This window comes from Bufo gargarizans, chromosome 5 (genome assembly GCF_014858855.1).
Source record: "Bufo gargarizans isolate SCDJY-AF-19 chromosome 5, ASM1485885v1, whole genome shotgun sequence".
Taxonomy (NCBI): Eukaryota; Metazoa; Chordata; class Amphibia; order Anura; family Bufonidae; genus Bufo; species Bufo gargarizans.
Genome location: NC_058084.1, coordinates 35,192,931 through 35,211,556, shown reverse-complemented (window position 1 = coordinate 35,211,556; position 18,626 = coordinate 35,192,931). Strand labels below are relative to the sequence as shown.

Below are 18,626 nucleotides of genomic sequence, written 5' to 3'. Positions count from 1 at the left end.
AGTGAATAGGACATTTTTAAATGAACTTTTTTTGTAATAACACACAATACTGTCATTATGCTGTGGTTTCATTCAAAAGACATACTGATAGGAAATTAGGGTCAGGAAATTTGGAAAGCACTGTGAAATATGTTGGTGTTGGTTTTAACAAGTGAGTAAATCCTCAGGCGTTCTCATTCTTTTAGCCACTACAACTTTTAGATGATCTATGTGAAGTTCTGAAGTTCATTGTAATGGCGATGCTGCTGATGAATTGCTGCTGGAAATGCTCATATCCATCTTCACTTATGATTTGGTAATATATTTAGAGATCCAGCATCGGACACAAGCTCTGCATTCCTTCCTTGTGGCTTGCACTGTCTTTGCAGTGGTGTAATATGTAGATATTGCCAGCAGGTGGCAGCAGCTACACATGAATGACGGTAAGGAACCTTTTTAGTAGCTTTTCAAATCAGCTGGTATTATCCCCACAAAGCTCTAGTGCAGGGGTCAGCAACCTTCTGTACTCCAGCTGTTCTGAAACTACAACTCCCAGCATGCTTTGTTCATTTCTATGGGAGTTCTGAGAATAGCAGAGTGATTATGCATGCTGAGAGTTGTAGTTTCACAAAAGCTGTAGTGCTGAAGGTTGTCTACCCCTGCTCTAGTGTTTTAGTGCATGTTCAGAGTTTTTTTTGGAGGCGAGTTCCAGCCCTGATTCCGTGCCCAAAACTGGTCCGAATCTGCATTGTTTTCAATGGGAGGCTGTGCCGCATTCCATGAGGCTGAGGATTTTTGCCGTGTTGTTTTCCAAACCACGCCAAGAATGGACCTATTAACCTCACAAACCTCTCACAAAGCCACAATGGGAGTCTGCTTGCAGTGTAGATCCATTCAATTAAGCTAAACCGAGAGCAGGTCCGCACCATGGCAAAAAACAGTGGTTTCTGCCATGGGATACGCAGCGGGACAGTCCCTCTTATTGACCCAAGTCCCTATTTGCTACTGGGTAATAACTGTACATTAATAAACTGCTCCAGAATAAATCTGTCTGGTTCCTACCTGTACATCACACCTCAACTTGATATGTTGTTTTCATTATTTGGGCAAATTTGAACCTTAAAATTTCTATATTAGTTGCTTTTTGTGTTAATATTTAAAGGGGTATTCCAGCACAGGGGCTGCACATGCTGTAAAAAAAAAAGAAAAAAGAAAAGCCTATTCCCACCTTACCGATTCTCCGGTGCTGCAGTTATGACAGTGACGGGTCCCCGCTGCACCCAACTTCTTGCTATGAAGTGATATCCCAGGAGGAAGTGCCAGCACCAACCATTACATTAACTTTAATTAGCAGTAGTGGCAAGATCCAGCCACTAGATGGAGGTATGTATGGCACTACAAATATAGACACTGCACTATTGAGAGGGAGCCATGCAGAGAAGAAGTGCTAGCCCCTTTGAGTGATGAGGCCCTGTGAGCGCTGATTAATGGCCGGCTGCAGCTGGTGAGTGCAGACCCCTGCCAGTGTGGATGTTGGGGAAAGGTGGTACAGAAGCATCACCAGCTGCATATCCATGTGTAGTGCCCTGGTTTAGCTCTGTTGTTTATAACTGAAAACTGTTTGGTCATTCCCATTGACTTGTATTGAGGCCATATACAAGTATATAGCAGCCTTAAAATGTGTCATCATTAAATGATCTATTTAAATCACATTTATATTTTTAACAAAAAACATTCAATCCTGCCTGTAATGATACCACCTATATGTATAGATAAGACAGGATCCACCATTCACAATAGGTGATTGTCAGAGCTTATCTATTCCTTCCTTGTACAATGACCTCTGCACAGGTCACAGAACATGCCTAGAAGACTCTCCCATAGAAGTCAATGAGGTCCCCTTATGTCCATTGTGACCATGGCCCATGGGGCTGCTGTAAAGAAATTTTCTTAATGCTTTCTAAATGCGGTTAAGAACAGCATCGGCAAGATGGTAGTCCCCATAATCATGTTTAGAACATAGAATAAACAAGTCTTCAATCAGATTATAAATACAGATTTTTTTTTACACAAAAACAGAGAGGTATACCAACCACTAGATGGGGACCTTCATTTTGACATCATCCGCCAGATTAAAATACTTGTGGACAATGCTTTTGCTAATGACATAATAGATGAGCAACCGCATGATTTCCTCATTATACAAGATCGGTAACCCCCTCTCTATATCTTGCCTAAAATACATAAAGACTTACATAACCCCCCAAGGCGCCCTGTAGTCTCAGGTATTGATTCTGTGTTTTCCCATGCAGCCATGTACGTAGACAGACTTTTCATACCGTTTGCTACAGGGGCAAGCTCATATGTCAGAGACACAACGGGCTTCTTATGTAAACTACATGGAATTGAGTACAAGGAAGGAGACATTCTGGCATCTTTTGATGTCACTAGTCTCTACACTAGCATAGACCATCAGAGGGGCCTAGAAGCCATCAAATGGGCCCTTAGACGCTCTGGATTCCAAGAGGATATTAACTCTTTCATCTTATCCCTACTAGAGATTAGAGATGGCCTTGCGCATCGCCCGGTGGTCGTTTTACGGCGAACTTTGCAGTTGTGTGCGGTTCTGCTGAGATACCGCAGCTATTCAGAGGGACAAACGCTATTGGAGTAACTAATTGTAACGCGTGTGATATACCTGTTGCCCCCCCCAAAAATGGTTGAGGGCTGTGATATATCTTCTTCCACAAAATCCTGATTGAGGGGCGCTATATACCTGTTTCCGCCAAATACTGATTGAGGGGTGCCATATACCTTCTTCCATTAAATACTGATTGAGGGGTGCTATTGCTATATACCTTCTTCCACCAAATACTGATTGAGGGCTGCAATACACCTGTTTCCACAAAATAGTGATTGAGGGGTGCTATATACCTGTTTCCGCCAAATACTGATTGAGGGGGGCTATTATACCTGTTTCTGCCAAATACTGATTGAGGGGTGCCATATACCTTCTTCCACCAAATACTGATTAAGGGCTGCGATACACCTGTTTCCGCCAAATACTGATTGAGGGGTGCCATATACCTGTTTCCACCAAATACTGATTGAGGGGTGCCATACACCTGTTTCCACCAAATACTGATTGAGGGGTGCCATACACCTGTTTCCACCAAATACTGATTGAGGGGTGCCATATACCTTCTTCCAACAAATACTGATTAAGGGGTGCCGTATACCTGTTTCTGCCAAATACTGATTGAGGGGTGCTATATACCTTCTTCCACTTCCACTGAGCAGAGCTGTACCTGTGTAGTGAAGGGACAGTACGGTATGGGGTATAAGGCTGGTTGGCCTCCCCGTGGTGCACCCTGAGTAACTCTAAATGAACCAGCAAATACTGGCCGTCAGACAAATAAAGCTTTTGCTGAGTCCTGACCAACAGGACACAAACTCTGATCTATAGATTGTGTTTGTGTGTGTGTGGGGGGGGGGGTATATAGTGTGCGGCAGGAAAATGGATGTGCAATGTGCATGTGAGAGATATTTCTCTGCTGTCCATACATACATGCTACAGACATAGTGCTGTGATGTCACAACAATACTTAGTGTTTTTTTAGGGATTTTTACAATGGTGCTTTTTTTAAAACACTCGATCTGCATATACAGCGATTGTGCATATACAGCATATACAGCGATGTGAAATGTAATCAAATACACTTCTGTAATATCAAATTACTTACAGTGATCAGGAGTTCTTCCTCAACGTCGCGAAAATTGTTGCCAACCATCTTTTCTGATCGCATCCAACTTCGGGTCGGTGGAAACCAGTTGCTATAGTAGGCCGCACCTATTTTGCACATGCGCATACGCGAAAATTACATTGCCGATACTTCGCAATGAAAAAAATAATGTATGGAGAATGCAAATAATACATTTGGTATGTCACTCTCCATGTTGTGCACTTCTAGTAAGTATTTAGTAGCTGAAAATATGAGCTGAAGATTTTTCAGGTTTGCCTGCCAATAAAGTGAATGGGGCCTGCTTCGAACTTGCGGTTTGCGAACATTTGATCGCGTTCGCGAATCGTCCCGGCCGATGTTCGTCCATCTTTACTGGAGATCCTCTTAACTTGTAACTATTTTCTTTTTGGGGACTCATTCTATGTACAGCAGCGGGGCACCACAATGAGGTCCAATGTGGCCCCGATATATATATATATATATCAACATTGATCCATTTGATAACATTAATCTTGCCTGTACCCTCTGAAACCCCTTGGTCACACTGATTCATATGGGTTTAAGTCCTCACATCTGAGGAGGTATGGCATGTCTGCTTAATATCCGGTCGGTCCCTGTGCTGTGGATGGTCCACTAAATGTGAATCACCCCCCCCCTCCCCCCCCCCCATGGGGTGGTACCGTGCTCTGGGCCATTGTCACTGGAGGGCTAGACTCCAAGACTGCGTTTCTATATGAGAGGTGTGGCTGGGATAACTCCTGGGTAGGTGCTCTCCCTATAAATGTGGTAGAGCACAAGCCAGGGAAGTATGAAAACCAGTGTGCCAATGGTGACTGCTTAGCCCCCCTGCCCAGGATATTTATCACTGGGCATTGGAGCACATCTGGCCGGTCACACTCTATGATTGATAGCAGCGCCTTTCAATTGGCCATCATTTGTATGCTTGTACTCTATCATTCTAAAGCATTCTAAGTGGTTATTGAACTGGACAAGACCTTTAAGACGAGCTGCACTCTGGGATCTGGTTTGTAACACTCGTAAGAATGAGAGAGCGGCATTATTTCTGGTTAGGTTGCAAGTGCCAAAGGGAGAAGCGACATGTGTTTCTCCTAAATATTCATACGGATGTAATGGTTATATTGTTATGATGATAGTGGCGGAAAACATCTGTGTCCCAGAAGATGTTCCTCCTTACATAAGGCCGGCTAAAGTCTGTTCCAGATGTTTCCAAATTGCTAAATGTGCATTTTATTTCTGGAAGCCCTCAGCTCTGTCCTTCTTCATGTGAGGGGAAAAGCTTCATGGCTGTGATTTAATCCTATCCAGCTGAAAAATGTGGAAGTTTGTACACAGTGGGGGTTATCTATCAAAGGCCAGCTTTTTACACCAGTGTTCGATAGCCTGTGCGCCTAATTTATGACGAGGCGCAGGCATCATAAATTAGGCGCATCTACAGCAGTCCGTGCGCCTGGAGTGAAATCTGCTCCAGCCCTTGGCTGCAGTAGTTTTCACTACTCTATTACACCATTTCCAGGCGTAAATGTTAGTAAATTTGCCGGGACTGATGTTTTGACCACCATCATGCCCCCGCCGCTCCCTGCCAAGTGGTGAGGATGGCATAAAAATGCCCATGTGAAAAATTGTTTGTCTTAAGGGCATTTAAAAAGCAGCAAAATGTGCAACTTTTTTCCGTCATGCAGGACAGGACAGATCTGTTATTCCGCCCATAGACTTCTATTATGGAATGGAATGCCTCTAAAGGTGTCCGTTTTGCATTCCGCCTTTAGTATTATGTTATTTTCCAATATAACCATGTTGTAACGAAAAATAATAAAGTGAAGTTCAGGTCCCCATTGACTTCAAGTTCGAGTTCGGGTCAAGTTCAGGTCCCAACTTTGACCTGAAGTTCGTCCGAACCTGGCGAACCCAAGCTTCCACGGGTTCGCTCATCACTAATTATTACCAATGCCTTTGGCGTGCCTAAGTTATGCCTGCTGTGTAGGAAGAACCCCCTACATATTCCCACTGTGAGGGAAGCATAAAACGACACATGTATAAATACAACAGGCGACATTTAATATAAAAACAGTTTAAGAGAATAAAAAACACAAGAACATCCATGTTACACATTATATGACCATCTGTACAGCTCTGAGCAGAGGCGTTTTAAGAAATAGATCACTCTGAGGTCCTAAATGTATGTGACCGAGGTTATTATATGGATCCCGAATGTACTGTCCTGTAAAGGGGTTGTCTCATCTCATAGACTGGTGGAATATCACTACGATATGCCACCAATGTCAGGTAGATGTGGGCCCCTCCTCTGGGACCTCCTATCTCAAAAATGAGCCCTCCAAAATAAATGAGAAGTCACAGCGCAAGCGTGGCCACCCTCCATTTACTTCAATGGGAGTTTCTATTCAGAAGATAGGAGCTGGTCCCAGAGGTGGGGCCCACATCTATCTGATATTAGTGGCATATCTAGTGATCATCTAGTGCCATCAGTGTATGATATGACATAACTCCTTCAACTTCACTTTGCAAATTCACTAGATAGATAAATACGGTAGATAGAAGAAATTCCACGGCACATCCAAGGAGTAAAATAAATGAAGTGACTTTATTCACCAGGCATGCAACGTTTCGACCTGCTTCCTGAGAAAAATCCCAGGAAGCGGATCAAAACGTTGCATGCCTGGTGAATGAAGTCACTTCATTTATTTTACTCCTTGGATGTGCTGTGGAATTTCTTCTATTTATTCATTTGGAGCAGGATCGTCTCCTCAGCCACTGGCACGCCATCTATACGTAAGAAACTTCAGTGCTGCCCTACTCTAATTTTTTTCAAGATAGATAGATAGGAGATGCATAGATGATAGATACATAGATAGATAGATAGATAGATAGATAGATAGATAGATAGATAGATAGGAGATGCATAGATGATAGATAGATAGATAGATAGATAGATAGATAGATAGATAGATAGATAGATAGATAGGAGATGCATAGATGATAGATACATGGATAGATAGATAGATAGATAGAGTAGTAAAAAGGCAGCACTCCAAAATCAGTAAAAAATAAAGAAAATGCTTTTATTCACCCATGTGGATATGTGACATTTCTTCTCAACACTAGAACTTGAGAAAGGCTCTAGTGTTGAGCCGAAACGTTGCGTATCCACATGGGTGAATAAAAGCATTTTCTTTATTTTTTACTGATTTTGGAGTGCTGCCTTTTTGCTACTTTGTGTACTGGGCAATAGTCTAGTCCCTCCGGGGTGCACACTTTTTGTTTAAGTTGGACGTAGTGCTGCCAGATTTTTGCGATAGATATAAGATAGATAGATAGATAGATAATTAAATCATACTTACCGCCTCTATTTGCTCATGATGGACCAGGCGCCGTTATCTTGCTTGAAGACGTGGTGCGAAATACATCACCACGCACTGGATTTCGGCTGAGATCTTCAATTAAGATGTCGGCGGTCGGCCCGTTGCAAGCAAATGGAGGCGGTAAGTATGATTTTTTTTTTTACACTATTTCAGGTGAAATCGATTCGCTACCACAAAGCACAAGGAAATTTAGCTCAAATTTATCATAAAATTCGGATTGAATTCCACTTTGTTCGATTCACTCATCACTAGTTCTCATGTTTCATCCTAATTGTGTACCTGCAGAAATGTCAACTCAATGTAGAATGTGATATTATATAAAAGTTCCAGTGTGTTTTATCTGTTCATGTCCATAGCTGGATTTCTGCTAGCAGTCAGGCCACAGGATATGGGAATAATAGAGGGCTGTCCCACAGTCTACAGCCCACCTGTATCAGCCACTCGGTTTGCCTGGCTTCTATTCTAGTGGACTCTGCCTGCCTGGGCTGATGGCTTGGGATCGGAGAAGCTGGCTTAATGTTTAGGAGTGGTCTTGGTGAGACGACCCCTGTGGGTCTAGAATGGATTACTATACTGGTAACTGAGCACATACACAACCTGATAGAAGCAATGCTGAGGTATGACTAGTATTACTGATAGCTTAAGTACTAAGAATAAGAATACAAATAGCTTAAAGGGGTTGCCCACAAAAAATATTCTACAGTTTTCAAACCAGCACTTGGATCTGAATACTTTTATAAATGCATGTAGTTAAAAGTTTTGTATAGCCACTGAGTTATTCAATAAAATATATCTGTATAGTACCACTTAATTTCTTATTTCTTTGACCGGCTCATTAAGAAGGTCGCACATGCTCAGTTTCATCTTTCAACTGCTTCCTGAGCTGTGATAGGCAGAGCATGGACACGCCCCCTGAGCTGCAGCAGAAAAGACACTTCCCTTGAGCTGTCAGCTTAAAGGGGTTCTGCACTTTCAATTAACTGATGATCTATCCTCTGGATAGATCATCAGCTTCTGATCGGCGGGGGTCCCGGGTGTCGGTGAATAATGTAAAAAATTTTAAATCAGAGCTCATATAGTCCAGGACAATCTCTTTCTAACAAATCTAGAACCAGCCCTGTACCTCACATGGATCCAGAGATCTCCCCATTCATTGTTCTGCTAGATTTATATTAAAGGGGTTCTGCACTTTCAATTAACTGATGATCTATCCAGAGGATAGATCATCAGCTTCTGATCGGCGGGGGTCCGACACCCAGGACCCCCGCCGATCAGCTGTTTGAGAAGGCAGCGGCGCTCCAGCAGCGCCGCGGCCTTCTCACTGTTTACCGCCGGGCCGCCCGCCCACTGACGTCACGACTTGTATCAACTAGAGTGGGCGCGGCTAAGCTCCATTCAAGTGAACAGAGCTTAGCCGCGCCCACTCTAGTTGATACAAGTCGTGACGTCAGTGGGCGGGCGGCCCGGCGGTAAACAGTGAGAAGGCCGCGGCGGTGTTGGAGCGCCGCTGCCTTCTCAAACAGCTGATCGGCGGGGGTCCTGGGTGTCGGACCCCCGCCGATCAGAAGCTGATGATCTATCCTCTGGATAGATCATCAGTTAATTGAAAGTGCAGAACCCCTTTAATATAAATCTAGCAGAACAATGAATGGGGAGATCTCTGGATCCATGTGAGGTACAGGGCTGGTTCTAGATTTGTTAGAAAGAGATTGTCCTGGACTATATGAGCTCTGATTTTAAATTTTTTACATTATTCATGGGATAACCCTTTTAATAAAGGGCTTTCTGGGTCCCAGCAAATTTACCTTAATTACACATAACACATGTAGAAGAAAGTTTGTAATATACTTAATGTTCTGAAGTTGCGTGGATCAGTCTCTCAGGAACCCAGTTAACTGAAAATCCTGCTTCTACTTATGTCACGTCTTTTACCAGGTGTCCAGTCTGGGCCATGGATGGGGCATCACTTCCACTAATGATAGGGTTAGAACTATTCCTCTCCCTGGTGCATGAGCAGATGAGGTGGATTCAGGTGTTTGTGCATGCGTCTGGGGAAGAATACTTCTGGACTGTCCACAAGGCAAGTGACACCCATCCATAGCCTAGGTCAGAACCTGATATAGGACAAGACATCAACAGAATCTCCATTTTCAGAGGAGGAATGTTGCGACTTGTTGCGTGACCGGGTACTCAGGAGAGTCCAATCCATGCAACTTCGGAACAGTAAGTATATTACAAACTTTCTCCTACAGGTGTTTCATGTGTAATTATAGGGGGTATCCCATGATTAATGTAAATAATGGAAATCAGACATCATATAGGACATGACGATCTATTTCAATCAAAGCTAGAACCAGCCCTGTACCTCACATGGATCCAGAGATCTCCCCATTCATTGCTCCAATTGTTCTTCTAGATTTATTTCAAGCTGAAAGCTTAGGGGCGAGTCCTTTCTCATTTTCTGCTGCAGCTGGTGGCAGTTGAAAGATGGAACTGAGCATGTGCTACCGTCTCGGTGAGCAGGACAGAAAAATTAGAAAAACAGCAAACAATAGAGTTCACTGAATAACTCATTAGCTAGAATACATTTTTAATTACATGCAGTTACAAAAGTATTCAGACCCTGGTGCTGGTTTGAAAACTGTAGAATACTTTACATAGGACAACCCCTTTTAAGGTGGCTTTGTGGGATCTGCTGGGTCCCAGAAAACCCCTTTAAAGAAGAGACTCATTATGAATGGGGGACTGTAATAAAGACAAAGTACATTTGGTGGAGTACAGAATGGGGATCACTCTGAGTTATTATGGGGCCCTATGATCTTTGCGTATACTCCTGCATAAGATTTCTCTATAGACAGCTGTAAATGTATCTTGTCCACATACTGTAGAAGCAGTAGACATGGGGTATGTGCATGCCATTGCAGCCTTCCACCCCTTGTAGAAGCCAGTCTCTAGTTCAGCAATGGGAGATAACGATTTTATAGCAGTAAGTATATGATGCTGTGGAAGCTCAACTTTTTTTCGCAGTAGTAGACAGAGTCCAAGCAGAGGTAAGTAGCCTATGGTTCTACTTCATATGTGTGTAGGTATATGGGTACCTCTTTATAATTAAATGGATTGTCTAGTTTAAAAGATCTACTCTCTGCTCTCTCTGAAGGATCAGACACGTCCATATATTACCCAGTCTGTTGGTTTTAATGGACATCTTGTATTACCTCTTTCCTCCCTCAATGTCACTGCAGGAAAACTGTACACCCAATGCCAGGTTTCATCTCAGATTACAGATGATGGAAAAACCAGACATGATACTAACTATTTTCAGCTTATCTTTGGGAGACCCATCTAACCATGCCCCCCACATGGTTCTAATGAACTACACTTAGATCACCATAGGGTTCAAATTTACAGTAGATGTGCGTAGGATCCTGTCCATCGATTCTTGTGCAGATGTCCTTCTGCCTGAATGAAGTCTTAAAACAAGTCTGTGATGTATGGAGAAGCAGTCTTTTTTTATAGCTCCTAGAAAATGTGTCATAAATGTCTGGTAAGGGGAACTTCATCTTTAAGACATCCACCTATCAGGAGAACAGGGGTCTCATGACCACTGTACAGCATACGAAAATGGCTGGGGTGGCCAAGGAAGGGTGCAGTGAGCAGGCCACTCAATCACTCTGCACTGAGCCTCCATAGACGACGATAAGGAGAGCAATCAAAGGCTCTTCCACTCTTTCTTGGACTCTACCAGCCAAGTTGTATTGGTGGATGGGGATCAAATGAGATGTTGCATGGAGATCCTGAAGGTGAGATCCAGCCCATCTATCAACCATTTAAGACATATCCTCAGTTCTGACTCATAGCTTCAGTAAATATATGTATAATATTGCAGGCTTCATTGGGTTGGAGGCTTCATTGTGTTTGATGTGAAGAATAGAGCTATTATTCCTGTTAAAATGAGAGACTACTATGGAAAGGGGTCAACAAGGTCTATTGTGTGCTGCCAGTGTGATGGATCTGGCACCACAGCATGGTTTCCATTTATGATGGAGATGGAAAATACTTTATGTCCAAATGTGAACAGAGCCTTAGGCTACAATTACGATTAAAATTAAAAAAAAGATACATCTCTTGGAAAAAAAAAACATCTTGAACCCAAATAATTTTAGAATTAAATTAGTATAAATAGAAGAATTCTAGCATTTACAGGGGTAACCACAAAATAAAGACATACACATACAGACACTTGTAGACCAGACCAGACAACACCTGGTTAACCTCTGGTCTCCCTCTAAATCTTTAATCTATCCAAAGGGAACATAAATAATTCCTTACAAAAACATATATAATAAAAATACTTCTATAAATAAAGCTTATTCAGCAGGTACCAGATTTGGACTCCAGTTTGAAGTGGTGGCGGGGAGGGGGGGTGACTAGAAGATGTGATGAAACGGTCAGTAGACTCAAGGTCACTTCTGTACCAGTCATAACAGTGTTTCCAGCTTTACGGGCTGTGTTCGGTTACCATTAATCTCCAGAATAATTTTCTGATACAGACTGTACATGGAATCTCCTGTTAGAAATTGTTCCAGTTTCTTCATCCTCTTGCGTATCATTTTTGGGAGTTGGGCCATTTTTAGCTGTCTAAGTCCCTCAATTGTGTTTCCTTTGTTTTTATTCCTCCATAGACTGAGAAGTTTCATCAGGTGTTTGGGTCGCTCACACGTTTTTAGGGTTTTTTCAATATCTTCTTGCCTTACGTGCTTTCCAGGTAGACTCCGCATTAAGGTCATTACGTTTTTGCGTGTTAGATTTAGGGATCCCAGGAGATTAAACACTCCCTTTTCACACTCCTTTAAATCTAGAGGAAAAGGAAGCAGGAAAAAAAGTCTTATGTCTATTTATGTGTTAACTGATATTCAATCAAGTGATAAGATATCTATTATTCACCGGGGTCTTGCATAGCAGTGGTCCATGTACACACTGGTTGACTACAGCATATCTTCATTATCCTACAGGATCTACAGTTGTCACTGAGGACTCCTTGTCAACTATAGATTGCATATAACCATTTTAATACAGCCATTTATGTGACCTCCCGTATCCCCTACTCTTAGAGTTGTTTCTACTCACCAAGTAATGATGCTGTGATGTTGCCAAGATGGGATTTACATAGCCTCCTTATACCATAATGTGTAGGAATAAGCTACTGTATTTCTTTTAGCTCTCATTTGTAACAAGAGATCTACATCTCCCTATGTTTGATTAGGACCCCGATGGCTTTAATATGTCAGCGCTCTGACCATGTGTTGTCAGTTCTAAACTCGGACAGCACATGAACATGAAAACCGTCTATCTGAATGAGCCTTAAATGTGAGGCACAGAACTTGGCAGTTAGACACAAATACTTGTAAGGCACACAGCTTGGCAGTTAAACACACATAAATATGAGGCACAGAACATGGTAGTTACACACACATTCATGTAAGGCACAAAGCTTGGCAGTTACACACACACATAAATGTGAGGTACAGAATTTGGCAGTTACACACACATACATGTAAAGCACAGAGCTTGACAGTTACAAACACATATAAATGTGAGGCACACAACTCGGCAGTTACATACATATAAATGTGAGGCACAGAGCTTGGCAGTTACACACACATAAATATGAGGCACAGAACTTGGTAGTTACACACACATTCATGTAAGGCACAAAGCTTGGCAGTTACACACACACATATAAATGTGAGGCACAGAGCTTGGCAGTTACACACAAATACATGTAAGGCACACAGCTTGGCAGTTACACACACATACATGTGAGGCACAGAGCTTGGCAGTTATAGACACATTCATGTAAGGCACAGAGCTTGGCAGTTTTAGACACATTCATGTAAGGCACAGAGCTTGGCAGTTATAGACACATTCATGTAAGGCACAGAGCTTGGCAGTTATAGACACATACATGTAAGGCACAGAGCTTGGCAGTTGCACACAAATACATGTAAGGCACAGAGCTTGGTGTTTATCTTTAGTGGCAGAAGTCTTTATATGTACCATAGTTTGCAAAATATCTCCACAGACGGATGCCACAGTAATAGAACAGTCTACTTAGTCTACAGGCTCCCATGCCACCACTTCTGTTTCCTGGCAGACTGGATTTGTGAAGTGCTGTCTATATGCACATGCTTCCTGCCACCAATTAATGATCTCAGTGGTGACTTGCTGTTCCTGCACGCTTCATGAGCATGTACAGTTGAAACCAGAAGTTTACATACATTATATAAAAAGACACATATGCATGTTTTTCTCAATATCAGACATGAAATCAGAATAAACCTTTCCTGTTTTTGGTTAATTAGGATTACCATCATTATTATTATTTGCCAAATGCCAGAATAATGAGAGAGAGATTACTATGCCTTCAAACAATTCTGGACTGCCCATATGATGATGTCATGTGTTTGGAAGCTTCTGTTAGGTTTGTTGGCAACGTCTGAGTTAATTAGAGACACACCTGTGGATGTATTTAAATGCACACCTGAAACACACTGCTTCTTTGTGTAGCATCATGGGAAAGTTGAAAGAAATCAGCCAAGATATAAAGAAGAGAATTGTGGACTTGCACAAGTCTGGCTCAACCTTGGGTGCAATTTCAAGATACCTGAAGGTGCCTCGTTCATCTGTACAAACAATTATACGCAAGTACAAACAATATGGGAATGTTCAGCCATCATACCGATCAGGAAGGAGACAGGTTCTGTGTCCCAGGGATGAACGTGCTTTGGTCCGACATGTGCATATCAACCCAAGAACAAAAGCAAAAGACCTTGTGAAGATGATAGCGGAAGCTGGTAAGATTGTGTCAATATCCACAGTGAAACGAGTACTGTATCAACATGGGCTGTAAGGCCACTCTGCCAGGAAGAAGCCAATACTCCAAAAGAAACATAAAAAGGCAATTCATTTTTGCAAATGTACAGAGGAACAAAGACCTACATTTTTGGAGACATGTCCTGTGGTCTGACAAAATTAAAATTGAATTTTCTGGCCATAATGACCATTGTTACGTTTGGAGGAAAAAGGGAGAACTGTGAAACACGGGGGTGGCAGCATCATGTTGTGCGGTTGTTTTGCTGCAGGAGGGACTGGTGCACTTCACAAAATAGATGGCATCATGAGGAAAGAAGATTATGTGGAAATACTGAAGCAACATCTCAAGACATCAGCCAGGAAGTTAAAGCTTGGGTGGAAATGGGTCTTCCAAATGGACAATGACCCGAAGCATACTGCCAAACTGGTTACAAAGTGGCTTAAGGATAATAAAGTGAATGTTTTGGAGTGGCAATCAGAAAGCCCTGATCTCAATCCTATTGAAAATTTATGGGCAAAGCTGAAAAGGCAGGTGTGAGCAAGGCGACCAACAAACATGGGTCAGTTATACCAATTTTGTCAGGAGGAATGGGCCTAAATTCCGGCCAACTATTGTAAGAAGCTTGTGGAAGGATATCCAAAACGTTTGACCCAAGTCATACAGTTTAACCCCTTAAGGACATAGGGCGTACCGGTACGCCCTATTTCCCGAATCCTTAAGGACACAGGACGTACCGGTACGTCCTCACTTTAAATAGGCATTCTGGCGCCCCAGGGGTTAATCTGAACAGGATGCCGGCTAAAATCATTCAGCCGGCATCCTGTCACAACGCCAGGGGGGTCACGTGACCCCCCCATGTCGGCGATCGCAGCAAACCGCAGGTCAATTCAGACCTGCGGTTTGCTGCGCTTTTTGCAGTTTCTGATCCACCGAGGGGATCAGAAACTTTAGAGTGCCTAAAGTCAAGATTTTGCACCCCCCCCTGCACGATTTGATGCCGGCGGGTGGTGCAGGGGGGGTGTCGCAGGAGGTGGGGGCGCTCGCCTCCCCTTGAAAATTTGTTGGCTTCTAGTGGGTTATACCAGGGTGCCAGCACATTGCTGACACCCTGGTATAAACGGCTGACATCTGTGCAGATGTCAGCCGTTTAACCCTTTCCATACCGCGGTCCGTACGGACCGCGGTATAGAAAAGGTTAACTGTCAGGGTCAAGGGTCTCCCTCCCTCTCCCATCGGGGGGCTGCTGTGCCTTTGCAGCCCCACGATGGAGAGGGAGAGAGCCCCCGACAGCCCCCCGCAGCCCCGTACTCATCCTTCCCCGTCTGCGAAGTTGTGGCAGACGGGGAAGGTTCCCATGGCAACAGGACGCCTGCTCAGGCGTCCTGCTGTCCATGGTGCTGAATAGATCTATGTTAAAAGCATAGATCTGTTCAGTGTAAGTAAAATACAGTACAGAACCCTATATAGGGTTCTGTACTGTATTATACAGACATAAGACCCACTGGATCTTCAAGAACCAAGTGGGTCTGGGTCAAAAAAATATTTAAAAAAGTGAAAAAAGTTTAGATTAAAAAAAAACATTTATCACTGAATAAAAATTAAAAAAATAAAATACACTACACATATTAGGTATCGCCGCGTCTGTAACGACCTGATCTATAAAACGGTCATGTTACTATCCCCGCATGGTGAACGCCATAAAAATAAAAAAATAAAAACTATGAGAAAATTGAAATTTTGCCCACCTTACTTCCCAAAAAAGGTAATAAAAGTGATCAAAAAAGTCGTATTTGTACGCCAAAATAGTACCAATCAAACCGTCATCTCATCCCGCAAAAAATTAGATAATCGCCCAAAAACTGAAAAAAGTATGACTCTTAGACTATCGAAACACTAAAACATGATTTTTTTTGTTTCAAAAATGAAATCATTGTGTAAAACTTACATAAATAAAAATAAAGTATACATATTAGGTATCGCCGCATCCGTATCGACCGGCTCTATAAAAATATCACATGACCTAACCCCTCAGATGACCACCGTAAAAAATAAATAAAAAAACGATGTAAAAAAAGCCATTTTTTGCCATCTTACGTCACAAAAAGTGTAATAGCAAGCGATCAAAAAGTCATATGCACCCCAAAATAGTGCCAATCAAACCGTCATCTCATCCCGCAAAAAATGAGACCCTACTCAAGATAATCTCTTAGACTATGGAGACACTAAAACATTTTTTTGGTTTTAAAAATGAAGTTATTGTATAAAACTTACATAAATAAAAAAAATTGTATACATATTAGGTATCGCCACGTCCGTGACAACCTGCTCTATAAAATTACCACATGATCTAACCTTTCAGATGAATGTTGTAAATAACAAAAAAAAACTTGCCAAAAAAGCTATTTCTTGTTACCTTGCCGCACAAAAAGTGTAATATAGAGCAACCAAAAATCATATGTACCCTAAACTAGTACCAACAATACTGCCACCCTATTCCGTACTTTCTAAAATGGGGTCACTTTTTTGGAGTTTCTACTCTAGGGGTGCATCAGGGGGGCTTCAAATGGGACATGGTGTCAAAAAAACAGTCCAGCAAAATCTGCCTTCCAAAAACCGTATGGCATTCCTTTCCTTCTGCGCCCTGCCGTGTGCCCGTACAGCAGTTTATGACCACATATGGGGTGTTTCTGTAAACTACAGAATCAGGGCCATAAATAATGAGTTTTGTTTGGCTGTTAACCCTTGCTTTGTAACTGGAAAAAAATATTAAAATGGAAAATCTGCCAAAAAAGTGAAATTTTGAAATTGTATCTCTATTTTCCATTAAATCTTGTACAAGACCTAAAGGGTTAACAAAGTTTGTAAAATCAGTTTTGCATACCTTGAGGGGTGTAGTTTCTTAGATGGGCTCACTTTTATGGAGTTTCTACTCTAGGGGTGCATCAGGGGGGCTTCAAATGGGACATGGTGTCAAAAAAACAGTCCAGCAAAATCTGGCTTCCAAAAACCATATGGCGCACCTTTCACTCTACGCCCCGCTGTGTGGCCGTACAGTAGTTTATGGCCACATATCGGGTATTTCTGTAAACGGAAGAGTCAGGGCAATAAAGATACAGTCTTGTTTGGCTGTTAACCCTTGCTTTGTTAGTGGAAAAAATGGGTTAAAATGGAAAATTAGGCAAAAAAATGAAATTCTCAAATTTCATCCCCATTTGCCAATAACTCTTGTGCAACACCTAAAGGGTTAACGAAGTTTGTAAAATCAGTTTTGAATACCTTGAGGGGTGTAGTTTATAGAATGGGGTCATTTTTGGGCGGTTTCTATTATGTAAGCCTCGCAAAGTTACTTCAGACCTGTAGTGGTCCCTAAAAATTGGGTTTTTGTAAATTTCAGAAAAATTTCAAGATTTGCTTCTAAACTTCTAAGCCTTGTAACATCCCCAAAAAATAAAATATCATTCCCAAAAAAATTCAAACATGAAGTAGACATATGGGGAATGTTAATTCATCACAATTTTCGGGAGTATTACTATGTATTACAGAAGTAGAGAAACTGAAACTTTGAAATTTGCTAATTATTCCCATTTTTTTGTAAAATATGTATTTTTTTATGCCCAAAAATTTATTTTTTTGACCCAATTTTAGCAGTGTCATGAAGTACAATATGTGATGAAAAAGCAATCTCAGAATGGCCTGGATAAGTCAAAGTGTTTTTAAGTTATCACCACTGGTCAGTGACACCTGGTCCTGGCCTGGTCCTTAAAGGGAACCTGTCACCGGGATTTTGTGTATAGAGCTGAGGACATGGGTTGCTAGATGGCTGCTAGCACATCCACAATATCCAGTTCCCATAGCTCTCTGTGCTTTTATTGTGTAAAAAAACCGATTTGATACATATGCAAATTACCCTGAGATGAGTCCTGTCCCTGACTCATCTCAGGGACAGGACTCATCTCAGGTTAATTTGCATATGTATTAAATCGTTTTTTTTTACACAATAATAGCACACAGAGCTATGGGGACTGGATATTGTGGATGTGCTAGCGGCCATCTAGCAGCCCATGTCCTCAGTTCTATACACAAAATCCCGGTGACAGGTTCCCTTTAAGGTGAAATAAGCCTGGTCCTTAAGGTGAAATAAGGCTGGGTCCTTAAAGGGTTAAGGGCAATGGTACAAAAAATGTATGAAATGTATGTAAACTTTTGACTTTGCAGAAAGTTATAAAAATTCCTTAAAACATTCTCTCTCATTATTCTGGCATTTGGCAAATAATAATAATTCTGACAATCCTAATTGACCAAAAACAGGAAAGGTTTATTCTGATTTCATGTCAGATATTGAGAAAAACATGCGTACAGTATGTGTCTTTTTATATATTGTATGTAAACTTCTGGTTTCAACTGTAGTTGGCAAATCACAATTCTGGTCCAGTGGGCACAAGAACTGTGGGCACTGGAACTGAGATGCTCTGACAATGTGATCTTTTTAATTTGTAGATAATTTTTAACTTGTACTGTACATCATGTTCAGCAAGCTCAGACAACCCCAATACATTGGAATACATAGCATTATAGCGGTCACCAGTAACTTCACTAGAGATTTACAGCTTAGGCTGCTTTCACACTAGCGTT

At 41.9% G+C, this 18,626-nt stretch overlaps 1 protein-coding gene across 1 annotated transcript in view; it reads right to left on the bottom strand.

Moving 5' to 3' along the window:
* Positions 1–8,858: 8,858 nt before the first annotated feature.
* Positions 8,859–18,626, bottom strand: part of TNFRSF11B (TNF receptor superfamily member 11b) — a 31,734-nt gene continuing 21,966 nt past the window's right edge. The window contains exon 5 of the mRNA XM_044294168.1: positions 8,859–11,975. Within this exon, the coding sequence (XP_044150103.1) occupies positions 11,599–11,975 (377 nt within the window). The 3' untranslated portion in view covers positions 8,859–11,598. The remainder of the gene's footprint in view (positions 11,976–18,626) is intronic.